The sequence below is a fragment of the Drosophila gunungcola genome (assembly GCF_025200985.1).
Source record: "Drosophila gunungcola strain Sukarami chromosome 2R unlocalized genomic scaffold, Dgunungcola_SK_2 000004F, whole genome shotgun sequence".
NCBI classification, from domain to species: domain Eukaryota; kingdom Metazoa; phylum Arthropoda; class Insecta; order Diptera; family Drosophilidae; genus Drosophila; species Drosophila gunungcola.
The window spans coordinates 2,627,276-2,651,959 of NW_026453167.1; the positions used below are offsets into that span (position 1 = coordinate 2,627,276).

The following is a 24,684-nucleotide window of genomic DNA, read 5'->3' on the forward strand; positions in this document are numbered from 1 at the left end:
GTGGAGCGACAGCAGCTGCATGTGAAATGCGGATTCCGTCGTGCTGCATATAAATACTTATCATAAATTTCGCTATGGTTAGTGCTAATTTAAGCAGAAAGCTGACAACAAGAAATTATCTCACCGGCCACAAATTGTTGGCCTGACGCTCATGGCTTAGAACTTTATTGGAGAATATGAAAAGATTAACGATTTTGGTATAATCAAGCGAGAGAGAGGTATAATGAACACAAAGCGAATTGAGATATTTCGTTGATTAGTAATCCGGCATGATAAAACTCATTTGCTTGATTTCGTAAACAACTCATCATACAATGCTTTGTCCAAACGAAAAACATTTTTATGGGTTTCAAAAAAACTGGCCTTTATAATACTCGTAAGCACTAAAAATAGATCATTAAATACTTATTTTTTTAATCATACTCTTTGTTTAGTATAATTATGATCTTAAGAAAATGTTTTTAATTTTTTTAAATTTGCCAGAACTTTATATTGATTTGTAAATTGAAAGTGAAGTAAAGGAAAACAACATTTTAGTAAGGTTCAGAGATCAGGTCTAAAACTGAAATTTAAATGAATATTAGAATTTGTTTCTATCTTAATATATTAAATCATTAGGCAGCCTAGCATTTTCCATCAGCGCAAAAGTTAGGAAAAATAAAATAAATACCACGTAAAAAAATGAATACCGCGACCACATGCAGTGCAATCCATGATCTACCGGAGTCCCAGCGATGCCGATTTGTGTTGACAAATCCAGATTGTCTGACTAATATGAACTTGATCAACTACCTGAGCTGGCATTACTGCAAAGTGGACGTCCGGAGCAGTTTCAATGCCTTCTGGAGTGGACTTGGAATGACCCTGGTACTTATCTACGTCTTCTGGATGATGCAGTTGGCCGTACATCACTAGTGAGTCATGAATATGTTTCAATCCTAAAATTTTGGTTGTTAAAAGGATGATATTTTTGCAGCTTTTGTCCCACCTTGAAGGTTGTAACTGACTTGCTTCGGCTAAACGAGAGCACGGCTGGAGTTACGGTTTTGGCCATTGCCAATGGATCGCCTGATTTATTCACGGCCATTGCCTCGAATCTGCAGAGCTCCCAGTATTCCTTCCTTTCGTGCATGTCGCAGACCATGTTCCTGCACATCTTTGTCGCCGGTATGGTGATCCTGACCAAGCCTTTCAATATGGAGCCCAATTACTACCTGAGGGATTTCGGCTTCCTGTTCTTGAATACTGCCTACATGGACTATATACACAAGCGTCCTAATGGAATCAGTTGGGTGGTGGCCTTGCCCAGTGCCTTCATATTTTTGGGATACGTTGTGGTGGCAATTATCGATCAGCATCTCCTGACGGCCCGCATTCGAAGTGGGTAACAATATATTCCCTTTCTATACCCATTACTCGTAGATTAAAAGGTTATAAAAGGGAGCACCGTTTCCGGTGCTTGATTAGGATTAATTGCCAAGTCAATTTAGCTTTTGTCTGTTTTTCTATCTATCCGACCGTTTGAACGAGCATATCTCGAAAACTATAGAAGCTAGATAGATTTTGGATTGAGCATGCAGATACACCTATCACAAAATTATTTTAAAATTTAACGCCCTCTCTGTCATGTAACTTTTAGACATAGACCTCTAGTTTTTGGGCGGTATATGCCTATTCGATCAATATCTATATATATATATATATAGATATATATATATCGAATACAGCATTTCACCTTAATCATATATTTTTATCTTCTTAAGAATTGGAGCGCAAACGAGTGACTTTAACTGAGGCACTGCAACTGGAGGAACTGAAGCCGCAGACGGAGTTGCCGCTGAAGCGCCAGGAAATCGATCGAACATCCGTTCGTCAGGGTAATCGAAATCAGCGTATTTTTCGGCAACTTTGGAACACAGTCGCCGAGTTCGACACGGATCGCTTTCGAAGGGGAACCCTTTTGGTGAAGGTCTACCTGGTGGTCAAGCAGCCCATAGACATGGTGCTCCGCACTCTCATCCCAGTGGTGGACATGGAGAAGCCCATCTACGGATGGTCCAAGCTGCTCTTCAATGTGCATGTAATTCTGGTCCCCACCTATATCTCCTACATTATTGGTGAGTTTATCGTCGGGGGCTTTTAAAATGACCCACTTCACGATCTCCAGTTCTCCAGTTCGGGGATATACCATTGCGGGCATTGCCACCTATCTCTTAATCCTCATGGTCATGGTGCCTATTTCTATCTTGATATTTTTTGTCACGCGCACCGACACTCCGCCCAAATTCTTCAGGGTAAGTTATCGGTGTTTTTAATGTTGATTTCAGGCACGTAGTCATAAAACCAGTTTTCTTACAAATGCCATAGTAAAATCATTTTGATCTTCAAAGTTGCGTGCCCCCGGAAATGAAATCCAGGCTTCAGACAGACCTCAGTTGGTCCTTATCTCGTGTAACTATATACTGTACACAAGAATAACTAAGTGTATTCTGTTTTAAGAAAACAGGTGTTGAAATTTGAAAATTTAAAATTAAAGGCTTATAAATTCTTTTTCTTGCGTGGTTTCTTCACTCTCTTAACAAGCAAAAACCATTTTCTAAGTCTCCTTAATTATTAATTTTAAAGTGGACAACAAGACCTAGATAGAGAAAATGTTTTAATGTTTAAAGTGAACAACAAGACGTAGATAGAGAAAATGTTTATAATAAGGTCACTTACGAGGAGCAACACCATTTTCAAGTCTTAGAAAAGAGAAATCTATTATTATGAATAAACATTTGAATTCAATTTTGGTCATTATAATATTGGCAAAACTAACTAACTAACTTTATGACTATAATAATGATACTAACTTCACTTATCTAAGATTCACTTCAGCTTTTCTAAATAGATTAAGCAATATTTATTTTTCTTATCGATGATAATTACAGTATACATCAGGACTGGGTTTAATGGCCACCATTTTCCTGATCTTCTGCCTGACCACCGAGGTGAATGCCATGTTTTTTACACTGGCCATCATTACAAAAGTGAGCCAGGAATTTTCGCTGGCAACGGCTGTTTGCTGGGCATTGGCCAGCAACGATTTGGTGGCCAATCTATCGCTGGCTCGTCAAGGATGGCCTCGCATGGCATTTACAGCCACCTTCTCGGCACCTGTGTTTGGTATTTAGTTTAGTATTAGTATTATAACTACTATCTAGCCATTCATTCTTTCAGGAACCTTTGTGTTTTTGGCCCTGCCACTGGTTCTTCAGACGTTCGTACAGGCGCCCAGTAATATAAAAGTAAGTAAAGCGGAAAAAGAAAGTATCATATGGAATATTTAAATGTAATCTTGTAAAAGGTTTCGGAGGGCAAATTCGGAGAGACGGTGTGCATCTTCGTGGAGGTTGGAATGTGCTTCTCAATGCTTTCCGCCCTCACTACAAACTTCAAGATGCGACGAGCTTGTGGTTGTCTGCTGGTTTTCTACTACTTTTTCTTCCTGGGAGTTCTTATTCTTCTGGAGAAGGGTGAGATTCATGCCTATGGCGTGTGAATGGCAAGCCATCCCAAGCTATCAAATATGCAAATTCCCGAGATGATTTATGTCTGATTAAATGGCCAATTCCATTATTATGCTTTCCTGTTCGTTAGGTCTTAATTTCTTGTGTCTTTGATCAATTCTAATGGACGATGTTTAAGCGTGTAATGATGTATTGAAGCAGGTGTCTGGTTTGTGGCCCCAGGCCTCACTGTACCGCAAAGTGGCCAAACGTGTGCTTAATCATACAACGTTCCAGACATTGATACTGTGCCAAGTTTTTTTGTCTGTTTTCAAGGTCTTTTGAGCCGGGTATTTCCCTTTTGCACTGGGACAAAATTATAACAACAAAATATGTTTTGACATATAACATTTGTCATCTAAACTCTAATTTAAATGATATAATTCAAATCCATAATTTAAATTGATCTTTTGATTTAAATAATTTAATTTGCCTATACAATTAATTAAAAACTTTGTTAGCCTTAATTTTTCTGCAGTGTATTAAAGTCGTTTAGAGATATTTCTCATCTGCACTAAGAAAAATTTTAAAATTATTTGGTTTCTTATCTAAACACTTCAGAGGTATACATCATATCGATTAACGATATATGTTATTTTTGTTTAAATTAATTAACTTTTTAAGCCTGAATTTTTAGCCCTGTGTATTTAAGCCATCTTCGCCGGCTAAGTAAACAAAAAATTTGTAGATATGCGAATGAGAAATACAAATACTCCCAGCTTCTTACATAATTTCTGCGCATTGGTGCTGACTTTTATTTTGGTATTGCCCAGTTACAACGCGCTGGCTCTTTTTGTAATCAATCTTATGAATAAAGTTCTACGAGATCTCCTTTGCAAACACATCCTAATGATCAAGCTTCTGCGCCTTCACCGGCTTGGGCAGATCCTTGGCTGCCTCGGCCACGGCTGTGATTTCCGGGTTGATAATCGAGCCGTAGGGGACGAATCCGTTCTTTCCCGCCGTGTAGAAGACCTCCACTTCCTCGCCGAGGTCGTTGATGTACTTGTAGGAGCCCTTCACCTCCAGAGCCTCCTCGTCGGTGCCCTCGTCCACCACAGAAGCCTCCTCGTGGCGCTTGGTTCCATCTGCCGACTCGTACACGGAGTCATAGCTGCCATCCACTCTCTTGTTGGTCTCGGACTTCAGGATGGCCACTGGCTCGCGTTCGGGTTCCACGGGCAGAGCATGACAACAGGCGACCACCACGGCCAGAACGAAAAGTGGAAGCTGTTGGAAATAGGAATGTTAGGACCTTAAAATCAGGGACAACAAAACCCAATACAATATCCGCGAATCAATGAAATCCTTAACAAAATCCTCAAATTACAAAATATATCTGTTTTCTAAGTACCCTTTTTCATACTCATCTCAATTTATGTAAGAGATGTGTTAGTTTTTTAACCATTTCCCAACATAAAAAAAAATATTAAGTCTGTGCCTGTTAAAATGAGTTTGTATCTCCCATTCAATATGCTGCGTTGGAATATTAATTCAAACAAAATAAATAAAATTTGGCAAAACGCATATTAACCTATATAACCTCCCAACCAAAAAAAAAATAAAATGGTATAATTGTATATAAAAATTGTGTTATTAATTGTTCAAAAAGAAGGATGCCATATATTTGTCTGTAAACACTTATGTCCTTATATTTTTGTTTCGCTGTTTATTATCCTTTATCGATTTCACATATACTTATCAAATGTCAAATGTCGTTCGACCTTTCACTGCATCTAATCCTTTATTGAATCCACTTACTATCTTGAACATTTTTGCGGTTATTTTTTAAGAGCGTAGAAAGCGAGAGTTAAAGCGCGTGTGAACTCAAAGTGGATCGGCCAGTTGGCTTTTATAGCCGCGCACTCCTGCATCGAAATTTCGACCACATCCACATCCAGCTCTTTCGGCTCTTTCGCTTAAACATGCCAAACATGTTTGCATCCCGTTTTATGTGGACGCTACGTCCGCAAACTTTAAAATGCGTCTGGGCTCTAAATGTCAAGGTCTTCGGATGGGTCAGTATCAGTACCGGAGTTGGGAATTCAAAAATGTGTCACTACGCTGGTGGTATCGGTATATGCCAGTATCATGAAAGATCTGAGTCAGATCCCGAGGCGTTGACGCCGGCGATTGATGACACCGATCGGCGGCCACATTAACAGCCTCTGCAACTGCATAACTTACACGGCATTGGCTTCACCCACTCGCCAGGTGTCGCGATTAATCAGTCGCAGCTCACACCTTGCACCACAACACTCGTAACCCATACCAATCCCAGAAATATGTAAAATGTCAGCTTTGATGCAATTTATACTAGGGGTGTAGCCCCTAGCCCAGGGCATCTACCTATCTATCTATTCATCTATCTATTCCCATCTATTACTATCGATCGAACATCTTCGGCTGACAAATGACTCGATTCAGAATCTCAATGGGGTGCATCAGCAATTTCATTTACATTGCGGCGCTATTTATTCAATCATCGGTAGTTCCGTGGCCAGTTATTAACGATCGTGTTATTTTCGTTATTCATTTCATGGGGTGATAAACATAAATTCATTTCTCTGCACCGAACGACATTTTCCCTGGCTTAGCTCAAAGGGCAATCTGCGGTGTTGCCACAATTTATAACTTTGACAGCTTAACTAATTTCGCAAATCGGCCGCAAATTAAATATCTCAGCGATGAGCAAGCGATTTCAAATTCAGCTGCTGGACCAGGCACAAAAAAAATATTTTAATTTTATTTAAAATTATTTTTGCTTTCAAGCCCTATAAAAGCTCAAATTCTGAAAATTAATTTGTCTTAGCTGGAAAACTAAATGATTTAAGTATTTACAAAGTTAAAAGTTTTTTAGTATTTTAAAATTGATATGATTAAGACGATAAACAACTAGAAACTTGAAATATTCAATATTTTTATCGTAAGAAATAACAATATTGTTAAAATTACGTCTGTTGCTTTATTGGCATCATGTAAAAGTTCCATTTTTTTTAAGTTGCGAAAATCAAATATATATTTCTTCCTTTAAGGAATTGTATTATATTTAATCATGTTATAATATTACTAATTTACTTTTCAAAACTAGTTTGTTAAAAATTTTTACTTTACATAAGCTATGTATTTTTTCTTTTTGTGAAAAAGACCTCAACTTTATTAAAAATAAATATTAACAATACTTTAAAGATACTTTGTAAAATATCTGCAAAAAATGTATCGATTTAAAACCAGTTTTCTATATCATTTTTTAAAGTGTGCCGCTCCTTTTGCGGCACAGATGGGAATTCTCGCCTGGATCGGCGCTTGGCTTTGGTAATTGTGTGGCTAACATTTGCAAGAATGTGTGGCCATCAAAGATAATGGCTCTACTTCGGTTTATTTATAGACGGCTCTCCCTTGGCAACGTACCTAACATGGGGCAAAAAGCCATTCCTGTCCGCAGTATAGCTGACTTCAAGCTTTAGGCCCCTGTCATCGATATAGCCATAATGCCGGACACCTCCAGATCGTCATCTTGATCGGCTGCCATTGGATTGGACTTTACCAGGCCCAGCTCCTCGCGATAAGTGCCATCGGCAGCCTCGAACGAAAACAAATAGGAGCCAGAACTGAGTTGTTCGGCCACCGATTTGAGGATTGGCACCGGTTCACTAATGGCAGCACTCTCAGCGGGCCAACTCCACAGTTGCCAGCAAGTCAACATCAATAACTGGAAGTAACAAGAAAGAAAAAAAACTGGAGTCACTTAACTTTTTGTCTATTCATGAGCTCCCGACTTCTTACCAATGCGAACATGATTTATGCTAATACTAAGCGCGCACAAAAGATTCTGCGCTTTTTATAGCACTTGGTAGGAGAAGCCAGTTAGTAAGGCATTTCTCCTAGACACAGTTGCACAACTTTGCCAGATGAGATGCCTTTTTTTGAGGTCAGTAGAAAGTAGCAGGTCGAGTTTCTTGGTTTTCTGGGGTTTATTGAACCGCAGATTTGCAATTCAAATGGCCATTAGAAGTGTGGAGCTGGTAAACTGTCATGTTTACAATGCAGATAGCATCCATAAGCATATGTGAATCGCGTGGGTTCTGCTCGAAAGGTGCAGCCAGCTAATAAAATTTGTCACAATTTGGCAACGCGGCAGGCGAAAGGTGCAGAAATGGTAACGGCTGACTGCTCGATGCGAATTCCAAACAGTGTAACTGAAAAAGTGACTCTGTTACAGTGGGTGGGCACCTCGGGCCTCTTTGGGAAGCGGCTAACATTTATGGCAATACTAAACGAAACGCCAAGGCAAAAAGAATTCAATAATAATTTCCAGCAATTTCGCAATTTTGCCACAGCAGCCGAGGTTGCGGCAGAAGTTGCATTTTGGCATTTGCCTTGGCCCGCCCAGTTACAATTTCCAGTTCCACTTGCCAAAATGGCCAGGCTCTCGGGCAACGTGTTAATAAATTGATTCTTTGCGGCTCCCCAGTCGGTGAGTTGGATTAAATCCCGTTAAATCAAGTACTACAGCAAGTGTGCACTGGGAGAAAATATTTTAGAAAGAATTATTTAAAAGCGTAAAGTGAGTTTAATTGCAGATGTATACTTTAAGCAAAATAAAACAGTTCATAAAGAGCAAAACTATGTATTACAAACTGTTTAGCCACTGTTGCATGAAAAAATACTTTATAATTCTTACATTTACGTATGTAGACTTTATTATTTTTAAAAGGCCATTTGATTTAGTTAAAGAAATTTTTCGTATTTCGAATTTGTACATTTACACAATTTACACATTCTCTATTCTTTCCTAAATTATATATTTTGTCATAGAGTATTAAAAATATTTATTTAATTTCGAGATTATTTAGAAATTATATTTATTCTAAATTTCAATGATGTTCACAAAGTGTTTTTATGCTTTCACAATAAATAGTAAAATCAGAAAGGAATTAAAACCAATACAAATGTTCTGTACCCAAAACAAAATGTGTTTAACTTCTTGCTTGTATTTGTTTTATTTTGTTTATTATATTATTTAAATTTCTATAATTTTTTTGTTTTTACCAATAAACGTTTTTGTTCTTTCCTGTCTTAAAGAATGATCCTGTTCCCAATTTTCCTAGTGTGTCTTTGCGGAGCGGCATTTGACGCGCCTGCCACAGAAGTGGAAACTCATTAATGTAGCAACATAAACATAATGTAGCCGCATTGCCGACGAGGTCATAATTCAGAGCTGCGACACGTTAACCTTTAGGAAAGATCTGCCAGCCGGAACCCAAAGACAGAACTCCAACCAATCGCAGTTGCAATCGCAATGGCAGTCGCACTACGCACATCTCAATGTGAATCAATTAGCCCCGCTGGCGGCCATAATTTCTAACTAATGGAATTCACAAATGCAAAATGTCAGGCCCACTCTGCAAAAAAAAAAAAAAATCATCTAAGACATCTAAACCATGGCAACTTTCTGGCTGCAGTCTATTAATAACCGTCGCAGTTGCTGTCCAACTTTAAGGTGGATTTGAGGCAAAGACACCAGAGCCCAATGCCCTAAAACCCATGATGCATTTGGAGTCGTGGGAGGAGTGTCCGACCTGTCTTTAATGCGGTTTGCTCATCGGGCCAAAAACAACACAATGTTGTGCGCTTGTTGTGTTGTCTAGTGTCTCGCATTTCTGCATAAATTTGGCGAGCCATTTTTATGTCGCTCCCCGCATCGCCACAATTTGCGTTTGATTTCCCGCATTTTGGCGCTTTGTTTTATTGCTATTTATTCGCCCAGTTTCGTGGAATATTTAAATGGCAAATCAATCAAACGACGATTGACTAATATGGGCCAAAAACATATTTATAATTAATATTTGGCACTAACAAAGCATCTCATTATGGGAAAACATTTTCGAAAAAGTAAACAAAAGCTGAAGGTTTCATCAAGCCCCACATAAAATATGTGTTTTTATTTGTTTTATTTAGACCAAATTTTTCATAAAAAAGGTATTTCGCAGTGTTTTGCGTTTTAGCTTGGCTTTAAAGAGCCCAAAGCTGAAAGAGCACTCATTTAAGCCTAGCTATCGATCCCCAAAATTCGTTTTTTTTAAGGACTTAATTTTTTTTTTTTAGAATTTGACATAATAAAAAGTTTTAGGTTTCAATGAGATATTATATTTCATATTTTTTCCCAAGACAAAATTATTTTCTTTCTAGTTTTGGTATCGTTTTGTTTTAAAATATAATCTTGATGCCCAATACTTACTTACTTTAATAAAAGTGTGGTCTTTAATTTATTGCAAATTAGTAAACAAAATTTTAGTCATTGTAAACATTTATTTTAATTAGTACTATAACTTCTGTTTTTAGCATTTATTGTTTTATATATTATAGTTTTTATTAGGAAGAGCGCATTTAAAAGTTGTATATGCCTTATGTGGAAGCTATTGAGTTTTCATCAATTTTTATAGCCTACTATTCGGCTGTGTGGCATTTTAAACAATTTAAAAACAATTGCAGCTCACGAGGCGGTCTCTTAAAATAAGCAATAAAAAAACTTGGCAGCGTTTAAAAGCATAAATGGAAAAAGTTTTTGCCATTTGCTGTAAACAAATTATAAATTAGCTCTATATTTTTCGTATAGTCCAAAATGAGTAAGCACTTATTTCAACCCAAAACCTTAACGCATAAATTGACAATGCTTTGAAATGGAAAACCTCACAGAATTAGCATATGCAATTAAAGTTTGAACTGAACATGGAGCAAGACATGTTCGAATTTTAATGGCAGCTCATACAGATGACAAACGAAAATGTATCTGTCCGAGGCTTGGCAGTTACAAATGAGTGATGGCGATCACATCACACCTAGACATGAGCAATCCGACTACGATGAATAATCTTGGTGAAGCGTGAAACAATGGAACCGAAAAACTCTCAAGCTATCCTGGGGATATAAATCGTATATCTCGGATGCCATTTGACAAATGATGTTTATAGACCAGGTTGAGGTCCGACTGCCACCTTGACCAAGGGAAAATGAAAATGAGAGGGGTCATCTACTGGCATCCACTGGCATCCACTGTCGGCACATAACTCAGACAAACGCCTTCGAGGCAGATGCGAAGACAGGTGCTGGAGCAAAAAGCTTGCAATTTGCATATCGGGGCTGGCTCATAAACAAGTGCGCGGAAGACATGGCCAACTAACCAACTGGCCACCATGAAGATATCAATCAGCTTTGGACAGAGCCAAACGAAATTCGTTTGTCCTTCTGTCAATGGCCGATAAAAAACCAATAAAGCTGCCACCCCAGCGGCTTGTTAACACGTAGATAAATTACACTGGTCGCTGGGCTCTGAGATTTCTGAGATAACCATCGAGATGCAGTCAGAAAGTGATGCGAGGAGCACAGGAAGCGGCCAATTGTTCTGACCATAACTGAGCTGAGCTTTAGGGCTCAGTTCTGTTCTGTTGTTGTTGCAACTCAACCTCAGATCGAGAACCGCATAAATACCGCTGGCAGTGGGAGCCGCATTTGCAGTCGTGGCACGACTTTCGATCAGTAACTTCCACTTACAGCAGCAACGGATTTGCTTCGCTTTTGAGATCGGATCTGAAAAATCGGAAAATCGGAAAATCTCTAGTGTTTCCCAGCTTGTCGGATTTATCGAGCGTGTAATTTGTGCTCCGTTTGCGAGATTTATGATACACGGCCTACCCGCCCACTGACAGCCATAAATGTCTGGAGTCCGAGCTCCGCGATTCCGGCACCTTCGCTGGGTGGCCTGCATATTGGTATTTTGGTGTTCCATGGGACAGGCTCAGTTGCCAGGAACCGGATTCCAAGGACAACGGCCGCAGGTTCCACCCGGTCAACAGCCGGTCAATCCCTTCCAGCGCCGACAGCCCAATCCCGTCCAGGGTCAGGGTCTCTTTCCGGGTCAGCGGAATCCGCTTAACCCGCTGGCTCCTCCGCTGACTGGCGCTGCCCTCCAGAATCCCTACACCCGCTACAATCAGTACCAGCAGCAGAACTACGTGCCCATCACGGCCTACCAAAACGAACTCAATCTGGATGGCAGCTTCTCCTACGGATACTCATCGGCCGATGGAACCACTGCCCAGGCTCAGGGTTACGTCAAGAACTTGGGATACGGCGAAGGCGTCGAGGCTCAGGTGGGTTCTTTACCTTGCTAATTTATCAAAAAGTCATGGTGGATCATCAGTGACACCTCATTGATGATCCTTAATAATGTTTACCATGGCAAAAACTGGGCTGTACAACTATCTTGGCGTTAAACATTTATTTGGCATATTTTAAAAATGTATATCTCTAAAATTGTAGGTTTTTAGTTTCGTTTTTACATTTTGCTTATTGGTCTACCTCAGAAAACCGAATTCCTTGATATAAGAAAATTCCTAAAATTAAGAAATAATGGACTTAACATGGCCCTTAAAATAAGTCTTCTTATTAATGAAAACATTACCTTAAACTTGACTTATGTTCTGCAACATAGCCTAAAATCATTTAATTAAGAACATTTTTAAGGTTATCTTTAGTCCAGTATGCCTTAAATTAAGGAGTTTGTTTTTTGTTTCAGCTTGTAGCTAAGAGTTTTTGAGTCCCACCTAAAATAAAGTAATATATTATTTAATAAATAAATAAAATTTCATAAAATTCATCGAAAAATGAAGCAATTACCTGTTTTTAAGAATGGTTACCACTGTGTATTTAATGGTCTTTAGTTAAAATACTTAATTTCAAAAGATCTAACATATGTAAAAATACAATTAACGACACAATTACCTTGCAATCTTTTCTGCGTATCAGTAAAAAACTTATCGAAATCTAAAGCATACTTTTAAGTGCCTTTTGTAATAAACCGATCTCCAATTTGAAATTAATAGGTAATCCAGGGCTCCTACTCGTACACTTCGCCGGAAGGCACACCCATTACAGTGCGTTACATTGCCGATGAGAATGGATTCCGGGCGGAGGGCACTGGAATACCTGCAACTCCGCAATATTTTGCGGGTGCACAACCTTATCAACAGGGCTTGATTAATCCAAACCTAAATCCATATCAGACGCCCTTCCGCCAACTGCCGCCACCGCTGCCCAATGCCCAATTTCGTCCTCAGATTCCGGGACAACAGCCTTTGACCCCGCTGCAACAGCAACAACAACAGCAGCAGCAACAGTTGCAACAGCAACGCAATTTCCAGCAGCAACAGCAGCCGAATTCAGGGCAATATCAACCGGATCAGCCCTTCAACCAGTTGCATTCCGGCAATTTGCCCGGCCAGTATGCCGGACAATTTGGCCAGCAATCTTTTGGCAGCAATCTCACGGCGCAGCAGGCACAACAGCAACAGAATCTCAACCAGCAACAGCAACAGCAGCAACAGCAACAACAGCAGCAACAGCAACAGCAGAAGGAGCAGCAAAATGAGCAGCAGCAACAGGCCCTAATCACCCAACAACTGAGGGGCAGACCCAACAATCTGGTGGATAACTTTGGCTACAACCAGTATGGCAGACGCTTCAAGAAGTCCCCAAAGAAATAATATAACGATATACCAAAATTGAAACGAGTAGTTAGACCAAATATGTAGTCGCAGCTCAAAGGCATGAAATACATGCATCTGAAAAGTCAAACTAGCTTGTTTTAATGGGTTTTGTATTTTAAGTATTCAAGACTCATTGCAAGCACATTTCCCTGATTTAAGCAATTTGATTAGTTTTGGCATGAAATACATGCATCTGATAAGCCAATCTACCTTGAATTAATGGGTTTTCCAGGAGTTAACTTTGTAAAATAGTGATTTCGAGAAAAGCCTACATAAATAAATTAACATTTTGAGAGAAAGAAACTTTGAATCAATAAGGTAGTCTAAAAATTTAGACCCCATTCAAAGGCATAATATATTATGCATCTAAATTGTCCAAATACCTTGATATCCCTGAGTAGCAAAGTTAACTAGTAATTTCTAATATTCAAGATTCATTGAAAAGACATTTCTTCGATTTAAGAAATTTCATTGGAGTTCTTGAATTTATTCTGGCATGAAATACATGCATGAGAAAAGAAAATTACCTCGTTATAAAAGTAACTAAACATGGTAAAAAAGTGATTTCAAGTATTCAAGATTCATTTATTTCGATAGTTGCACACACACATTGTCACAAAAAAGAAAAAAGGGAGAAGCTTACATAAATAAATTAACCATTTGAGTGAAAGAACATTTAAGGCAGCCTGCATTGCAAAGAAATTTCTTCGATTTGAGGGATTTGATTGGCGTTTTGGGAATTGTTTATTCTGGGATTAATAGCTATAGCCTGTCTGAGGATTGAACTCCCCATTACCGCGACCTCCGCCCGGCGCTCCTGGGGGAGGTGGAATGTACTGGGATCCTGCGCCGGGAGGTCCTGATCCCGGTCTGCCAGGCGAACCTGGTGCACCGCCACCAGCTGGAGGTGGAACATACTGATTGCCGCCGGGCAATCCTGGAGCACCTGGGCGTCCTGGAGCTCCACCGGCGCCGCCTGAAAATACAAAAATAATAATTTATTTAATAAAAAGAAGGTAATACTATAAATAGTAGTTCATAAAAAGTTGGATATTTCTAAAATATTACTAACTACATTTAAACATCCTCAGCTTTAAGATTTACTATAAGAAAAGTGTATAAATACTGGTAGAATGCTTTAATTTAGGTATTGAAATTACCCTAATTTTATTTAATCTCTTCTTTGTCTAGCTACCATAAACCTGTTTAAATCATTATTACCTAGTGACTCTAGGAACATAAAAGAGACCGCTTTAAAAGTCAAAATAGCATAATTTATGAAAGGTCGTTAGTAGATCGTGGGTAAAACTGTAAGCAAAGGCTAAGCACAAAAAAATTATTGTTAAACAAACTTGAAATGTGTGGGAATAAAACGTCTCTTGTGAAGCCTAGGTATACACTTTTTAAGTCAGGTCTGTATGACATTTTCCCAGGAATAACGCATAGGATTAATGTTAAAGGCACTGTTTAAACTTTAACAGCCGCAATATACCCAAAACCAAGGATACACAAATATTCCTAAATGTAGTCGAATAAACTATTTTACCTGCGCCACCAGCACCGCCGCCATAACCGCCTCCTCCGGGAGATCCTTAAAATTAAAAAAAAAAAACATTTCAATTAAGCAAGAAATATTTGTATGTGTTAAGGATGTGAATACAATTTTTTGACGAAATATGTTAGTTTAATCAAGCTTTAAATTAAATATATCGATCATTTGCTTACCCGGGCCCCCTGGTGCTCCGCCACGACCGCCGCCGCCACCAAATCCGCCACCACCTCCTAAAAATAAAGACTTTTAGAATTCAAAATATATAAGTTAATAAAATCACTAACCTGGACCTCCAAAACCACCACCTCCTGGAGCACCACCGCGACCGGCGCCTCCTCCTGCTCCACCAGCACCTCCTTAAGAAAATGTTGTTTGTTAAGTCCGGACTGTGAAATATGGCAAAACAACTTACCTTGACCTCCAAATCCGCCTCCACCGGGAGATCCTGCAATTAAAGAAATTGGTTTTTTCTCAGTTTATGGGTTCCACAATTTAATTGCTCTTTAAAGTTAATACTGAATAATGAACTCACCTGGAGCTCCTGGGGCTCCACCTGCCTCCACGACCGCCGCCTCCTCCATATCCGCCACCAGCTCCTCCTCCTCCTCCTTGACCACCAAATCCTCCTCCACCTGGAGCTCCTAAAAACATATATTGTATTTTATATAAAAGTTATGCCTACATGATTAAAAAATAGTTTCTTATCTAAAATGGTCTTTTGCAAGACCATATCAAGAAGTTGAAAGTGTAATTTCTAAAATATATTAACTACTAATTTATTGGCAATGCCTTATAAGCACTGGAAACCTCATAGATGATTTTTGATCATTGTCGAATATGCAAGTGATGCAAGCGTTTACATTACAATTAGAAACTTTAAATAAAAAAAATTTGTCAAATTTTGGGAGGTTTTGGTAAAATCATTTTCCTACAAAACTAATAGACTATTTAAAGTAAAGCAAAAAAAATCTAAAAAAAAAAATATAAAATATATTCCTATGGAAGTAAAATATTTACTCACCTGGTCCTCCTGGTCTGCCTGCTCCGCCACCTGCGCCTGCGCCTCCATAGCCGCCACCACCTCCTAAAAAAGTAATAATATTTTATTTCGATTTAATAAATATGGCAAGACCACTAACCTTGACCACCAAAACCTCCTCCGCCTCCTGGCGATCCTGCAATTTGAAAAATTAGTTGATTTTAAAAATCATTTTAAATTGCCATTTATAAATAAATATTTACTCACCTGGAGCTCCTGGTCCTCCTGGGGCTCCACCACCACCGCGGCCGCCGCCGCCTCCATATCCGCCTCCAGCTCCTCCTCCGCCACCAAATCCTCCCCCACCAGGCGCTCCTAAAATTAAGAATGGTATTTTTTAAAAATTAAAATAGTATTAATTCATGCCAATTTCTTTGTTATAATTAACTTAACACTATTTTTTATTGAAAAATAATATTGTGTCATCAATTTGAAGTCGGTCGGATCAAAATTTATGAATTTATTTATTTAATTACTTAAGTTTTCATGACATATACAGGTAATAAATCAACTCACCTGATCCTCCTGGAGAGCCTCCTCTACCTGCTCCGCCACCTGCACCTCCACCTCCATATCCGCCACCACCTCCTAAAATATACGTTTTTAACGTTTTTAATCCAAAATAAAAATGTTAAATATATGACTATAACTTACCTGGTGCTCCCGGTGCTCCACCTCCACCGCCACCACCGCGGCCGCCGCCGCCTCCTCCTCCATATCCGCCACCTGCTCCTCCTTGACCGCCAAATCCTCCACCACCGGGAGCTCCTAAAAATTAAAAATGGTTTAGTTACAAAAAATAAGAACATTAATAATTTAATTCTTCCGAGTCTGAAATGGGTAGCATATGAAATGTCCTTGACAAATACAGGTGATTAAGAATTTCTAAAAGAACTACCGATTACCGATTAAAAAATGTATCTTTAAGGATTTAAAAAAAATATATTTTGACAACAATATTGAATCAATGTTTAAATCAATATGTTTTTAATTAAATTGGCCCATTCAAACAAATCAAACGGATTTAGAAATGTCATTAAACACTAATTCAGAGAAATTACTTTCCAATTGAAAAAGTTATAAACATATAAATGTTTTGTTAATTTCTTTATAACAGTTTGAAAAAGAAAGGTCTTCTAAGTCTTGTATAGACTTTTGCAACATTTCCAACTCGTTTTAAAACTTTTCAAAACTGTGGTTTTCCAATCGAAACACAAAGTGGTGAAGATTGTGTATTTCTGACTCGGGTAATAAATCAAGAAGACTTAATGATTTACTCACCTGGTCCACCTGGAGAGCCGCCGCGACCTGCTCCACCTCCACCACCAGCACCTCCACCTCCGTAACCGCCTCCACCTCCTCCTAAATAATATTGTTTTAAAATCCAAAGAATGTAATATGGAAAGAGCACTAACCTTGACCTCCAAAACCACCTCCTCCTGGCGCTCCTGCAAAATTATAGTTGAATATTTTCGACTATTGAAATAAAGTTTTGTTTGTAGTTTAACTTACCGGGACCTCCAGGAGCACCGCCTCGTCCTGCTCCGCCTCCATATCCGGCCCCTCCTCCTGCTCCTCCACCCCCGGCTGCTCCACCAGCTCCTCCTCCAAATCCTGATCCACCACCATATCCAGAGCCACCGCCTCCGCCGCCACCAGCACCTGGATATAGGAATAATAATTCATTAAGACACTTTTCCTCTTTTTTTCAGTGTAACGACTCACCATGACCTCCAGGTCCTCCACTATAGCCACCACCTGGCAGCACAGAGATTCCCTGGGCAGCCAATGACTTGGCTATTGCCTCTGGAATGGGCGGCGGAGTGGGCAGAGCATTGCCCGACGGCACAAAGCCATTCTCATCCGCCGTGTACATGATCTCGACCAGCTCACCCTCGGGATTTGTATAGGAGTAGGAGCCCATTACGGAGGGGATTTCATTGGGCGATCCCTTGTTCTTCACGGTGCCCTCCTCCTGTGCTTTAATACCATTTCCTGTCTCGTAGCTAAAACGATAGTTGCCATCGCCGTCGTTCTCGTTGACAAATGAGAGGATGGGAATGGGTGGTCCAGAGGCAGGAGGAGCACCACCACCTGGCTGACTGGGACGTGGAGCGGGGGCACTAGCGCCTGGTGCGATGGGTCGACCATTTGCAAAGCCACCCAAGCCGTTGTTACCACCCCCAAAGCCACCAGCTCCTCCTCCTCCACCGAAGCCTCCGCCTCCACCTCCACCTCCAGCGCCACCTCCTCCGAAGCCTCCTCCTCCAGGAGCACCTCCTCCTCCGAAGCCTCCTCCTCCAGAGGCACCTCCTCCTCCGAAGCCACCTCCACCACCTGGTCTACCACCTCCTCCGAAGCCACCTCCTGGTCCCTGGAGTCCCGCTCCCGGACTGCCGCCCGCACTGGCCGCACTTGCCGGGGGCGGCAGGTATTTGTTATCTAGCTTCGCTGACTGGGCCAACGCAAGCGTCGTGATCACCAGAGCCTGGAGAAGATCGAAAAAGAGGTTACAGGTAAGATCACAAATTTATGCAAGGCTCATGCTCATGGAACCTGGAAAGTTCATGCGAACGCAGCATTTGCCATCGCGATGCACGCTTGGAATTGGCCTGAAGCAACACTTTGCTACATTGACTTATATGATTGCAAAATTAATACAGGTGAAAAATTTTAGGGGCGCTTATAATTGTTTAAAAATTGCCTTTCATAACTACCATACGCGTATCTTAAAAACAATTAACACTTTTTTATGCTTAAATTTAGGGGCTTGCGAGCCAAACTTTTAATAGCCTCCATAAAACGTGGAAATATAAATTTCGAATGGGTATTAACTTTAAGTATCGAGTTTGGTTTGCACACAAATGAATTTTAACCATTTTATCTAACAAATGTGAATATTTTTAATTGCTTGCAAATAAATATTAAATAATAAATTACCTATTAATAAATTGATTACTTTATTAATTGAAACTTTCAGTAAATTAAAAGAGTCAGGGTCAGAAAATAATCGTTAAATGAGACTTATTTTTTTATTAACTACTTAAATTTTCAATTTTAGATGTAAATAATCAAATTTATTTTACTCTGGCCCAAAAATTGTAATTACAATTTCCAGTAGCCTTTCGAAAGTAAAAGTCTTAAGTACACCATGTTTTAGTTTCTTAAAAGAACTTATTGACCTAAAGAAAATCATTGTACAAAACTAATCTTTAACTAAATAGTGATCTTGTAGTTTTCTCTAAGAAACATTACATTTTACTTAACTTTTAAAACTATATTATAAAAAAAATCAGTAGATATTTATGAAAAAATTCTACAAGAAAAACTAACTTGAAGGATTTGTAATTTTTTTTAAAAAGTATCAAATTTGTTTGAGCTTATATACCTGAGCTAAATGCCTTTTTAGTTAGATGTACATTTAAGTTTTGAAGGAGACCTGTAGACCTTCGTATCGAGTAGCGATGCACTTTCTAACTAATATTCTTTGAAAAAAAAGTGACCCCGATGTAATAGATGCTGCCCAGCTATGTGATTCGACCCCACTTAAGACCTCTATCGGGGTCAAGAGTGTGGCCAAATGTCGGCCATTTCATCAATGAAACATTCGCCCATTGACAGAGCGCTGCAATCCGATCCGCTCACGTTTTCCATTGTTGCAGGCGATACTACGATATTATGGTTGCCCATTAAGGCTGCAAATGCGGCGGGACTGGAGACAATCGAGCTCATCATCAGCGGCGTTGTCGCAGCCTGAAGCGAACTCTGATATTTATGGACTTCTTGTTAGACAGAAGATGTCTGCCGCTGAAACACTCGAAGCCACACGAAGATGCAGCAGCGTGTGAACAGAACCGAGTGCCTGGGCCTGAGGAAGGTTAAGTAAACGGAGCGGAGTTTCAAGTTGAAGTTTAAACCGTTTACGGATTCCAATTGGCCATAGACTGTAGACTATAGACTGTAGACCATAAACCTAACAGCTCCATTCGATTGGCGCGATGATGAGCTCACTTGTCGCTGTAGCTGAATAATGTAATATAACGAAATAATGCAATAATGTGGAAATTCTGACATTTGCCACACTGACTCATACGGCGGCTTTGCCACATGCAACCAAGACCGAAAACCAACGCCTGCCCCTTTGGCCAAATTCTCTGGGAGACTCTTAAAGTTCGTGACCACCTAGCAGACATCTTCGACAGCGTTTCGCAACTGCAAATATAATTGCAGTAATTGCAAATGGGCTGCCAATTGGGTCGCCACTGCTTCCATTTCCATTTTCATTCTCATTTTCATTTTGGTTTTCATTTCCATGATCTGCTTTGAGGGCGGATCGACCACGACCATCTATAGTACGATCCACGATCCATCTTGGGCAACTTTGCGTGCCATCCACCAAACATCCACATCCAAATCCAAAATCTCATCTCCGATTGCAAATGGGCTGTTAATTTATGCGTTTTGCGGGAATTTACTTGGTCTTTCCCAGACAATCGGATATGCTAAGTGCCATGGGGTAATCCTTTGCTTAATTAACACTTGCAAATGGTGCATTCCTTTAGGTCATTGCTTAAACGTGTTCTTTTTGGTGATATTTTGAAATATGCCAATAGAAGATTGAAAATCCTCTGATTAAATATATTTATTTCTTCTAAATTCTTTTTTTTAGTTAGCTCAAATTACGCAGATTTTAAAATCCTTTGCTTTATTACTTTTATTTAAACGTTAATTTTGTCTTTGATTTTAAGATATTAAAGTTGGCTATCGAAAATCATTTAAAGTTGATATTGTCTAAGCTTTCTCTTTGATGACTATTATGTCAAGGATAAGTAAATTTCCAACAATATTTAACAATGTGTTTTCAATAATTTTTTCAGGACATTTTTAATACAGTACACAAAAAGAAGACGTTTTCCCTTTACCACATTTTAATATTCAAGAAATTTTATACTAGACTTTTAATTAATATATTTAATTTAATTTAATTTTTGTTTTAAAGATTGAAATTAAGTTATTATATTTTTATATATTATAACACTTATATGTTATATTTACTAACATTATTAAATGTTAAACATTATAATTTATAGTTTTTTTTATTACATTAATAAAGTTTTATAAAGTGCGCTTAAGGACTCTGAATTGTTTAGTCACTCAAATACACGTAAATATAAAGATATTTTCAATAGTCCTGTTGCACTAAACACATTTGTGCATAAGTTGAAGTCGAATTGATGTTTCACTGAACTTACCCATTTAAGAGCCATTGTTTTAAGCTTTTGATTGTATAATCCCAGTCAAAGAAAGCGGAGAATCCTTGACAAGAAATTCTCAAGGTGATATATCCACAGGCTTAGAGTAATCCAAAAGAGTCCTTTGATGCAGCACGCCGCGTTTTGTGTGTTGTGGCTCCTCGAATGTCACAGGTACTTGTGTGCCGATCGCAGCCCAGGTTCTCCAGCTTTTATACTTGGTTTGGCGCCAAATGCAATCAAATGGAATGGAATGAACCAAAACGCTGTGGCTGTGGCTGTAGCTGAATCTGAATCTAAAACTGAAGCCGGAGCTTGCAGCTCTGGCGCTGAGCGAGTGCTGAGATTTTGATACTTTATGGCATTTATTGCAATCGTGTGCAGCTGTGGTGGTGCCTGTTGGCTGGTGGCTGTTGGCTGGGCTCCCCAGCTGAGGTAAAACACGAAAAAAAAAAAGAAGACAATCGCACACTGAAGGGAGGAGGTGGATCGGTGCATGGGTTCGACTATTGTCTCAACGGCGGCATCTCGTTTACTCAATGTACCTTGTCTTGTTAAACAAACGCTCTCAGTCACATCTCTCCTAGGTTAGTGGGTAAAAATTAGCAAGCAACTACCGATGGTGATGGTGCTGGTGCTCGTAAATTGGAATCCAATCGAAACTCTCAACGCTCGAGCGCATCATCATCATTCAGCTTCATCTCCATTGAATTGCATGTTTGAGAAACCATTTTAAATGCGCCTGGTCTGGTGTCAAGAATATCGCTTATTGAGAGGTTTGCCCAGCCGGATGTCAATAAATTTGACTTCGCCTCTTAGGGCTGAGTCCAGTCTGTGACCTTTCACCTAATGAAAGACCAAAACTGGATTCGAAACGGTAATAAATACCACTAATATCGACACCCTGCGGCAGATAGACTTACCATTGCGCAAAACAAGTTGCTCCACTTGGTGGCAACATCCATCTGCCCCAGCCACTTCTCCATTTTAAAAGTTTTTCGTAAACTTTTCCGAAAAGGGCAGTTGCTTCTTTTCGCTTTTTTTTTTGGGGTGGGGGGGAAAAACTCACTGCATGTCGCGGCGGGGCCAAGTTTAGCGTAAATGCTTGACATCTTTTCGGCAAAACGAGGAGAATGCTCATTGACATTTGCCAGTTGAAAACGCTGACTGCTGTTTGGAAAGGCAAAAACCAACAAGACTCGTAGATTGTCAGTGGATTTTATTCTGCATGGGATGGTCACAGCTGCGCGGACCAGAACTGCAGCCAAGTGGCAAAAGGAATTTGCACGCACTGCCAGCAATAGAACCAAAAGAAATAAGCAAACGAACGAACAAAATACCCCCCAACAGTAAGTCCACGTTGCGTATGTGCAACATGCATCACTCATACGCCGAGTGGCCTTGCCAAATTAACACACAAATGAGCAGACGGCCACGCCCCCTCCCACCCTTCATTGCATAAACTTCGAAACATCAAATGATTATAATCCGTCAGTCAGAGGGTGGCAATTAAGATGACTCAACTCGGATGCAGATGCACTGCAGCCATAGAATGTTTGCCGCGCTTTGGGTTTTTCTAACTCAGCAGTAGTTCCTGAACAAGCCGATTATTTATAGCGCAATTATGATTACTCAATCGTACAAATAAAATACAAAACGTTTATTCAAGCCTCGGGGATTGTGGGTAGTAGACATTAATAAGATAGGATGGGTCCAAAATGCTTACTCGCCAGTCATCATCTCCATGAATTCTGTGAATGAAACGGATGGGAAAGTTGGCCAATTAATAGGGTTATTAAATGAAAATCGATTAAACTTAATAATAAATAAATAAAGCGTTTAGTGGTAAAGCTATCCAATATGACTAGAATTAAAAAAAATATAACTACAATTAAGATTTGTTACAAACATGCAATTCAATGAGATCCACTTGAAGATGTAATTTTTACAATTAATTTGTCTCATTATAAAAAAAAAAAATTAAAAGTCGATACGGTAATGTTTCCGGAAATATAAAATATTGCATACAGTACTATAAACTATAATTTGGTTTATTGAAAGCCTGATAAGTGTGAGTAAAATTTAGATTTTTAATTAAATAAATGAGTGTAAGATACTTTTAAATAGACATAAGGTCATAATATAATAACATACTCAGTATTAAATAATAAAGATATAAATTATATTTTGGTGCACTCAAACCTCTACAAATGTGAGCAATATTTTAAAAAGAGACACCGAAAAACGTATGCATATTTATTTCCAAGATCAGAGTTATATAGCTCTTTAAAATCTAGTCCAAAATCTGTACGTTTCTGTGTAAAGATCTAAAGATCTATAAATAAGCAGCCACAAGGGCAGCTCCCCTCGAACAAATTGATATAATTTGAGTGGAAAACACCTTGGCAACGGGCCAAAGAATTTTAGAATTTTATCGCCAGACTGACGGCGGCTAATTGGTCCGCATACACTCGTACAGAACACTCACCATCAAAGTCCACGGTGCCGGAGCCGTCGGAATCGATTTCCTCGATCATCATGTTGAGCTCGGTGTCGGTCAGCTGGTCGTCCAGCTCCTTGAGGATCTCCTTCAGACAGGATGTGGGAATGTAGCCATTGCCCTGCTTGTCGTACAGGCGAAAGGCTTCGCGCAGCTCCTTCTGCATGGCCTCGTCATCCTCCTCCACGATGAACTTGGCGGCCAGCTGGACGAACTCCTCGAACTCCAAACGACCAGACTCTGCAAAGGGATTGGGGTTTAGTTTGGCAACCAGACTTCAAATGCCTTTAATACTCACTGTCCTCGTCGACCTCGTTGATCAGCTCATCGAGGATCTGCCTGTCGAAGGGCTGACCCATCAGACGCAGGATATCGGCCACCATTTCGGTGGGAATGGAGCCAGTCTTCTGGTGGTCGAAGCTGTTGAATGCCTTCTGCAGAACGGCAATCTGCTCGGGGGTCAGGTCTTCATCCTGAAAAGAATTTTGAATTACTTATTAAATATAAGCTGAATTAATTTTCCTGAAGGAATGATCGAATTTTGGGGGAAATCAAACAGGGTTATAATCATTCTTAATTACTGCGACGCATCCGAATTTAATCTATACATTAATTTCAATTTGATAGTGTTTAACTACATGGCAAAAAAGAAAGCCGGAACAAAATTACTCGTACTCTTTAAGCTGTATTCAGCTGTTATTATAAATTCTCGTTGTTTTTCACCATATGTAATTGGTTATCCTTAAGGTTTTCTTTAATCCCGCTGCACTCACAATGTTCTCCATTTTAAATCCTTTGCTAGTTGTTCACCAGATCGATCACCGCTAACGACTGAATCAGTTCCCCACTTCTGCATTTGGCTCTCGAGATGCCCAAGAACCCAAGAACCGAATACACCCACACACATCGCCGGGCATTCCAAAAGTAACAAGCTAATTTATGGTTTTCAACAGCATTTCGAAAATAAAACCAGTGGGAAATAAACAAAAGAGAGGTAAAACGCACATACAAATCCGTGTGGAAATTTTAAAATGTGTTTCTAATTTTCGTGTGGAGTGAAAAAAGAATGGAAAATACGAAAAGCACTGTAAAACCACCGAGCACTGGCCAAATTTACTGTGCCTGGCAGCAGAAATGCCGCTACCACCATCCACATCCACCCACTCAATACGATTTTGTAGTGGTTTGCTAAGCTTAACAATCACTATATTTACTCAGCACTGCGGGAAAAATCCCTATTCAAAT

The 24,684-nt window shown here is 39.5% G+C and overlaps 6 protein-coding genes across 7 annotated transcripts; 2 read left to right on the top strand and 4 right to left on the bottom strand.

The window, feature by feature from the left end:
- The first annotated feature begins 9 nt into the window (after nucleotides 1-9).
- On the top strand, nucleotides 10-3,873 carry LOC128253890 (mitochondrial sodium/calcium exchanger protein). 2 transcript variants are annotated; one of them, XM_052982594.1, is made up of 8 exons: nucleotides 10-218; nucleotides 705-914; nucleotides 977-1,380; nucleotides 1,764-2,117; nucleotides 2,176-2,294; nucleotides 2,931-3,165; nucleotides 3,220-3,287; nucleotides 3,347-3,873. In XM_052982594.1, the coding sequence occupies exons 2-8, from the start codon at nucleotides 775-777 to the stop codon at nucleotides 3,539-3,541; spliced, it is 1,515 nt and encodes a 504-aa protein (XP_052838554.1). In that variant the 5' UTR covers nucleotides 10-218; nucleotides 705-774; the 3' UTR covers nucleotides 3,542-3,873. The 2 variants fall into 2 exon arrangements, with proteins under 2 accessions (XP_052838554.1, XP_052838553.1); XM_052982593.1 differs by lacking the exon at nucleotides 10-218 and having other exon boundaries at nucleotides 625-914.
- Nucleotides 3,874-4,268: 395 nt separating this feature from the next.
- LOC128253895 (flexible cuticle protein 12) lies at nucleotides 4,269-5,444 on the bottom strand. The gene is made up of 2 exons (XM_052982600.1): nucleotides 5,310-5,444; nucleotides 4,269-4,778 (listed from the first exon to the last, which is right to left on the bottom strand). Exons 1-2 carry the CDS (start codon nucleotides 5,319-5,321, stop codon nucleotides 4,395-4,397), a joined length of 396 nt encoding a protein of 131 aa, XP_052838560.1. The 5' UTR covers nucleotides 5,322-5,444; the 3' UTR covers nucleotides 4,269-4,394.
- A 1,412-nt stretch (nucleotides 5,445-6,856) lies between these two features.
- On the bottom strand, nucleotides 6,857-7,543 carry LOC128253896 (larval cuticle protein 1). The gene is given in 4 exon segments (XM_052982601.1): nucleotides 6,857-6,938; nucleotides 6,941-7,041; nucleotides 7,044-7,260; nucleotides 7,335-7,543. Coding segments are annotated over 4 exon segments (393 nt in total). The 5' UTR covers nucleotides 7,347-7,543; the 3' UTR covers nucleotides 6,857-6,875.
- Nucleotides 7,544-10,565: 3,022 nt separating this feature from the next.
- Nucleotides 10,566-13,174, top strand: LOC128253850 (signal transducer and activator of transcription C). The gene is made up of 2 exons (XM_052982534.1): nucleotides 10,566-11,701; nucleotides 12,434-13,174. The coding sequence occupies exons 1-2, from the start codon at nucleotides 11,264-11,266 to the stop codon at nucleotides 13,091-13,093; spliced, it is 1,098 nt and encodes a 365-aa protein (XP_052838494.1). The 5' UTR covers nucleotides 10,566-11,263; the 3' UTR covers nucleotides 13,094-13,174.
- A 486-nt stretch (nucleotides 13,175-13,660) lies between these two features.
- Nucleotides 13,661-21,275, bottom strand: LOC128254140 (uncharacterized). The gene is given in 17 exon segments (XM_052982972.1): nucleotides 13,661-14,072; nucleotides 14,643-14,687; nucleotides 14,822-14,878; nucleotides 14,933-15,004; nucleotides 15,061-15,093; nucleotides 15,181-15,202; nucleotides 15,204-15,289; nucleotides 15,670-15,732; nucleotides 15,788-15,823; nucleotides 15,895-16,002; nucleotides 16,204-16,275; nucleotides 16,342-16,455; nucleotides 16,969-17,049; nucleotides 17,103-17,135; nucleotides 17,200-17,349; nucleotides 17,413-18,175; nucleotides 20,940-21,275. Coding segments are annotated over 17 exon segments (1,971 nt in total). The 5' UTR covers nucleotides 20,955-21,275; the 3' UTR covers nucleotides 13,661-13,851.
- A 1,309-nt stretch (nucleotides 21,276-22,584) lies between these two features.
- On the bottom strand, nucleotides 22,585-24,369 carry LOC128254116 (troponin C). Its single transcript, XM_052982944.1, has 4 exons — nucleotides 24,213-24,369; nucleotides 23,738-23,912; nucleotides 23,428-23,679; nucleotides 22,585-22,690 (listed from the first exon to the last, which is right to left on the bottom strand). Exons 1-4 carry the CDS (start codon nucleotides 24,222-24,224, stop codon nucleotides 22,662-22,664), a joined length of 468 nt encoding a protein of 155 aa, XP_052838904.1. The 5' UTR covers nucleotides 24,225-24,369; the 3' UTR covers nucleotides 22,585-22,661.
- Between the last annotated feature and the right edge of the window lie 315 nt (nucleotides 24,370-24,684).

Coding starts and splice junctions, on each gene's coding strand:
- LOC128253890 (XM_052982593.1), top strand. CDS start 682: ATGAATACCGCGACCACATGCAGTGCAATCCATGATCTACCGGAGTCC. Junction 915..976: donor CAGTTGGCCGTACATCACTA/GTGAGTCATGAA, acceptor ATATTTTTGCAG/CTTTTGTCCCACCTTGAAGG. Junction 2,295..2,930: donor CTCCGCCCAAATTCTTCAGG/GTAAGTTATCGG, acceptor TGATAATTACAG/TATACATCAGGACTGGGTTT.
- LOC128253850 (XM_052982534.1), top strand. CDS start 11,264: ATGTCTGGAGTCCGAGCTCCGCGATTCCGGCACCTTCGCTGGGTGGCC. Junction 11,702..12,433: donor GCGAAGGCGTCGAGGCTCAG/GTGGGTTCTTTA, acceptor TGAAATTAATAG/GTAATCCAGGGCTCCTACTC.
- LOC128254116 (XM_052982944.1), bottom strand. Junction 23,680..23,737: donor CAACGAGGTCGACGAGGACA/GTGAGTATTAAA, acceptor ATCCCTTTGCAG/AGTCTGGTCGTTTGGAGTTC. Junction 22,691..23,427: donor CGGCACCGTGGACTTTGATG/GTGAGTGTTCTG, acceptor TTTCATTCACAG/AATTCATGGAGATGATGACT.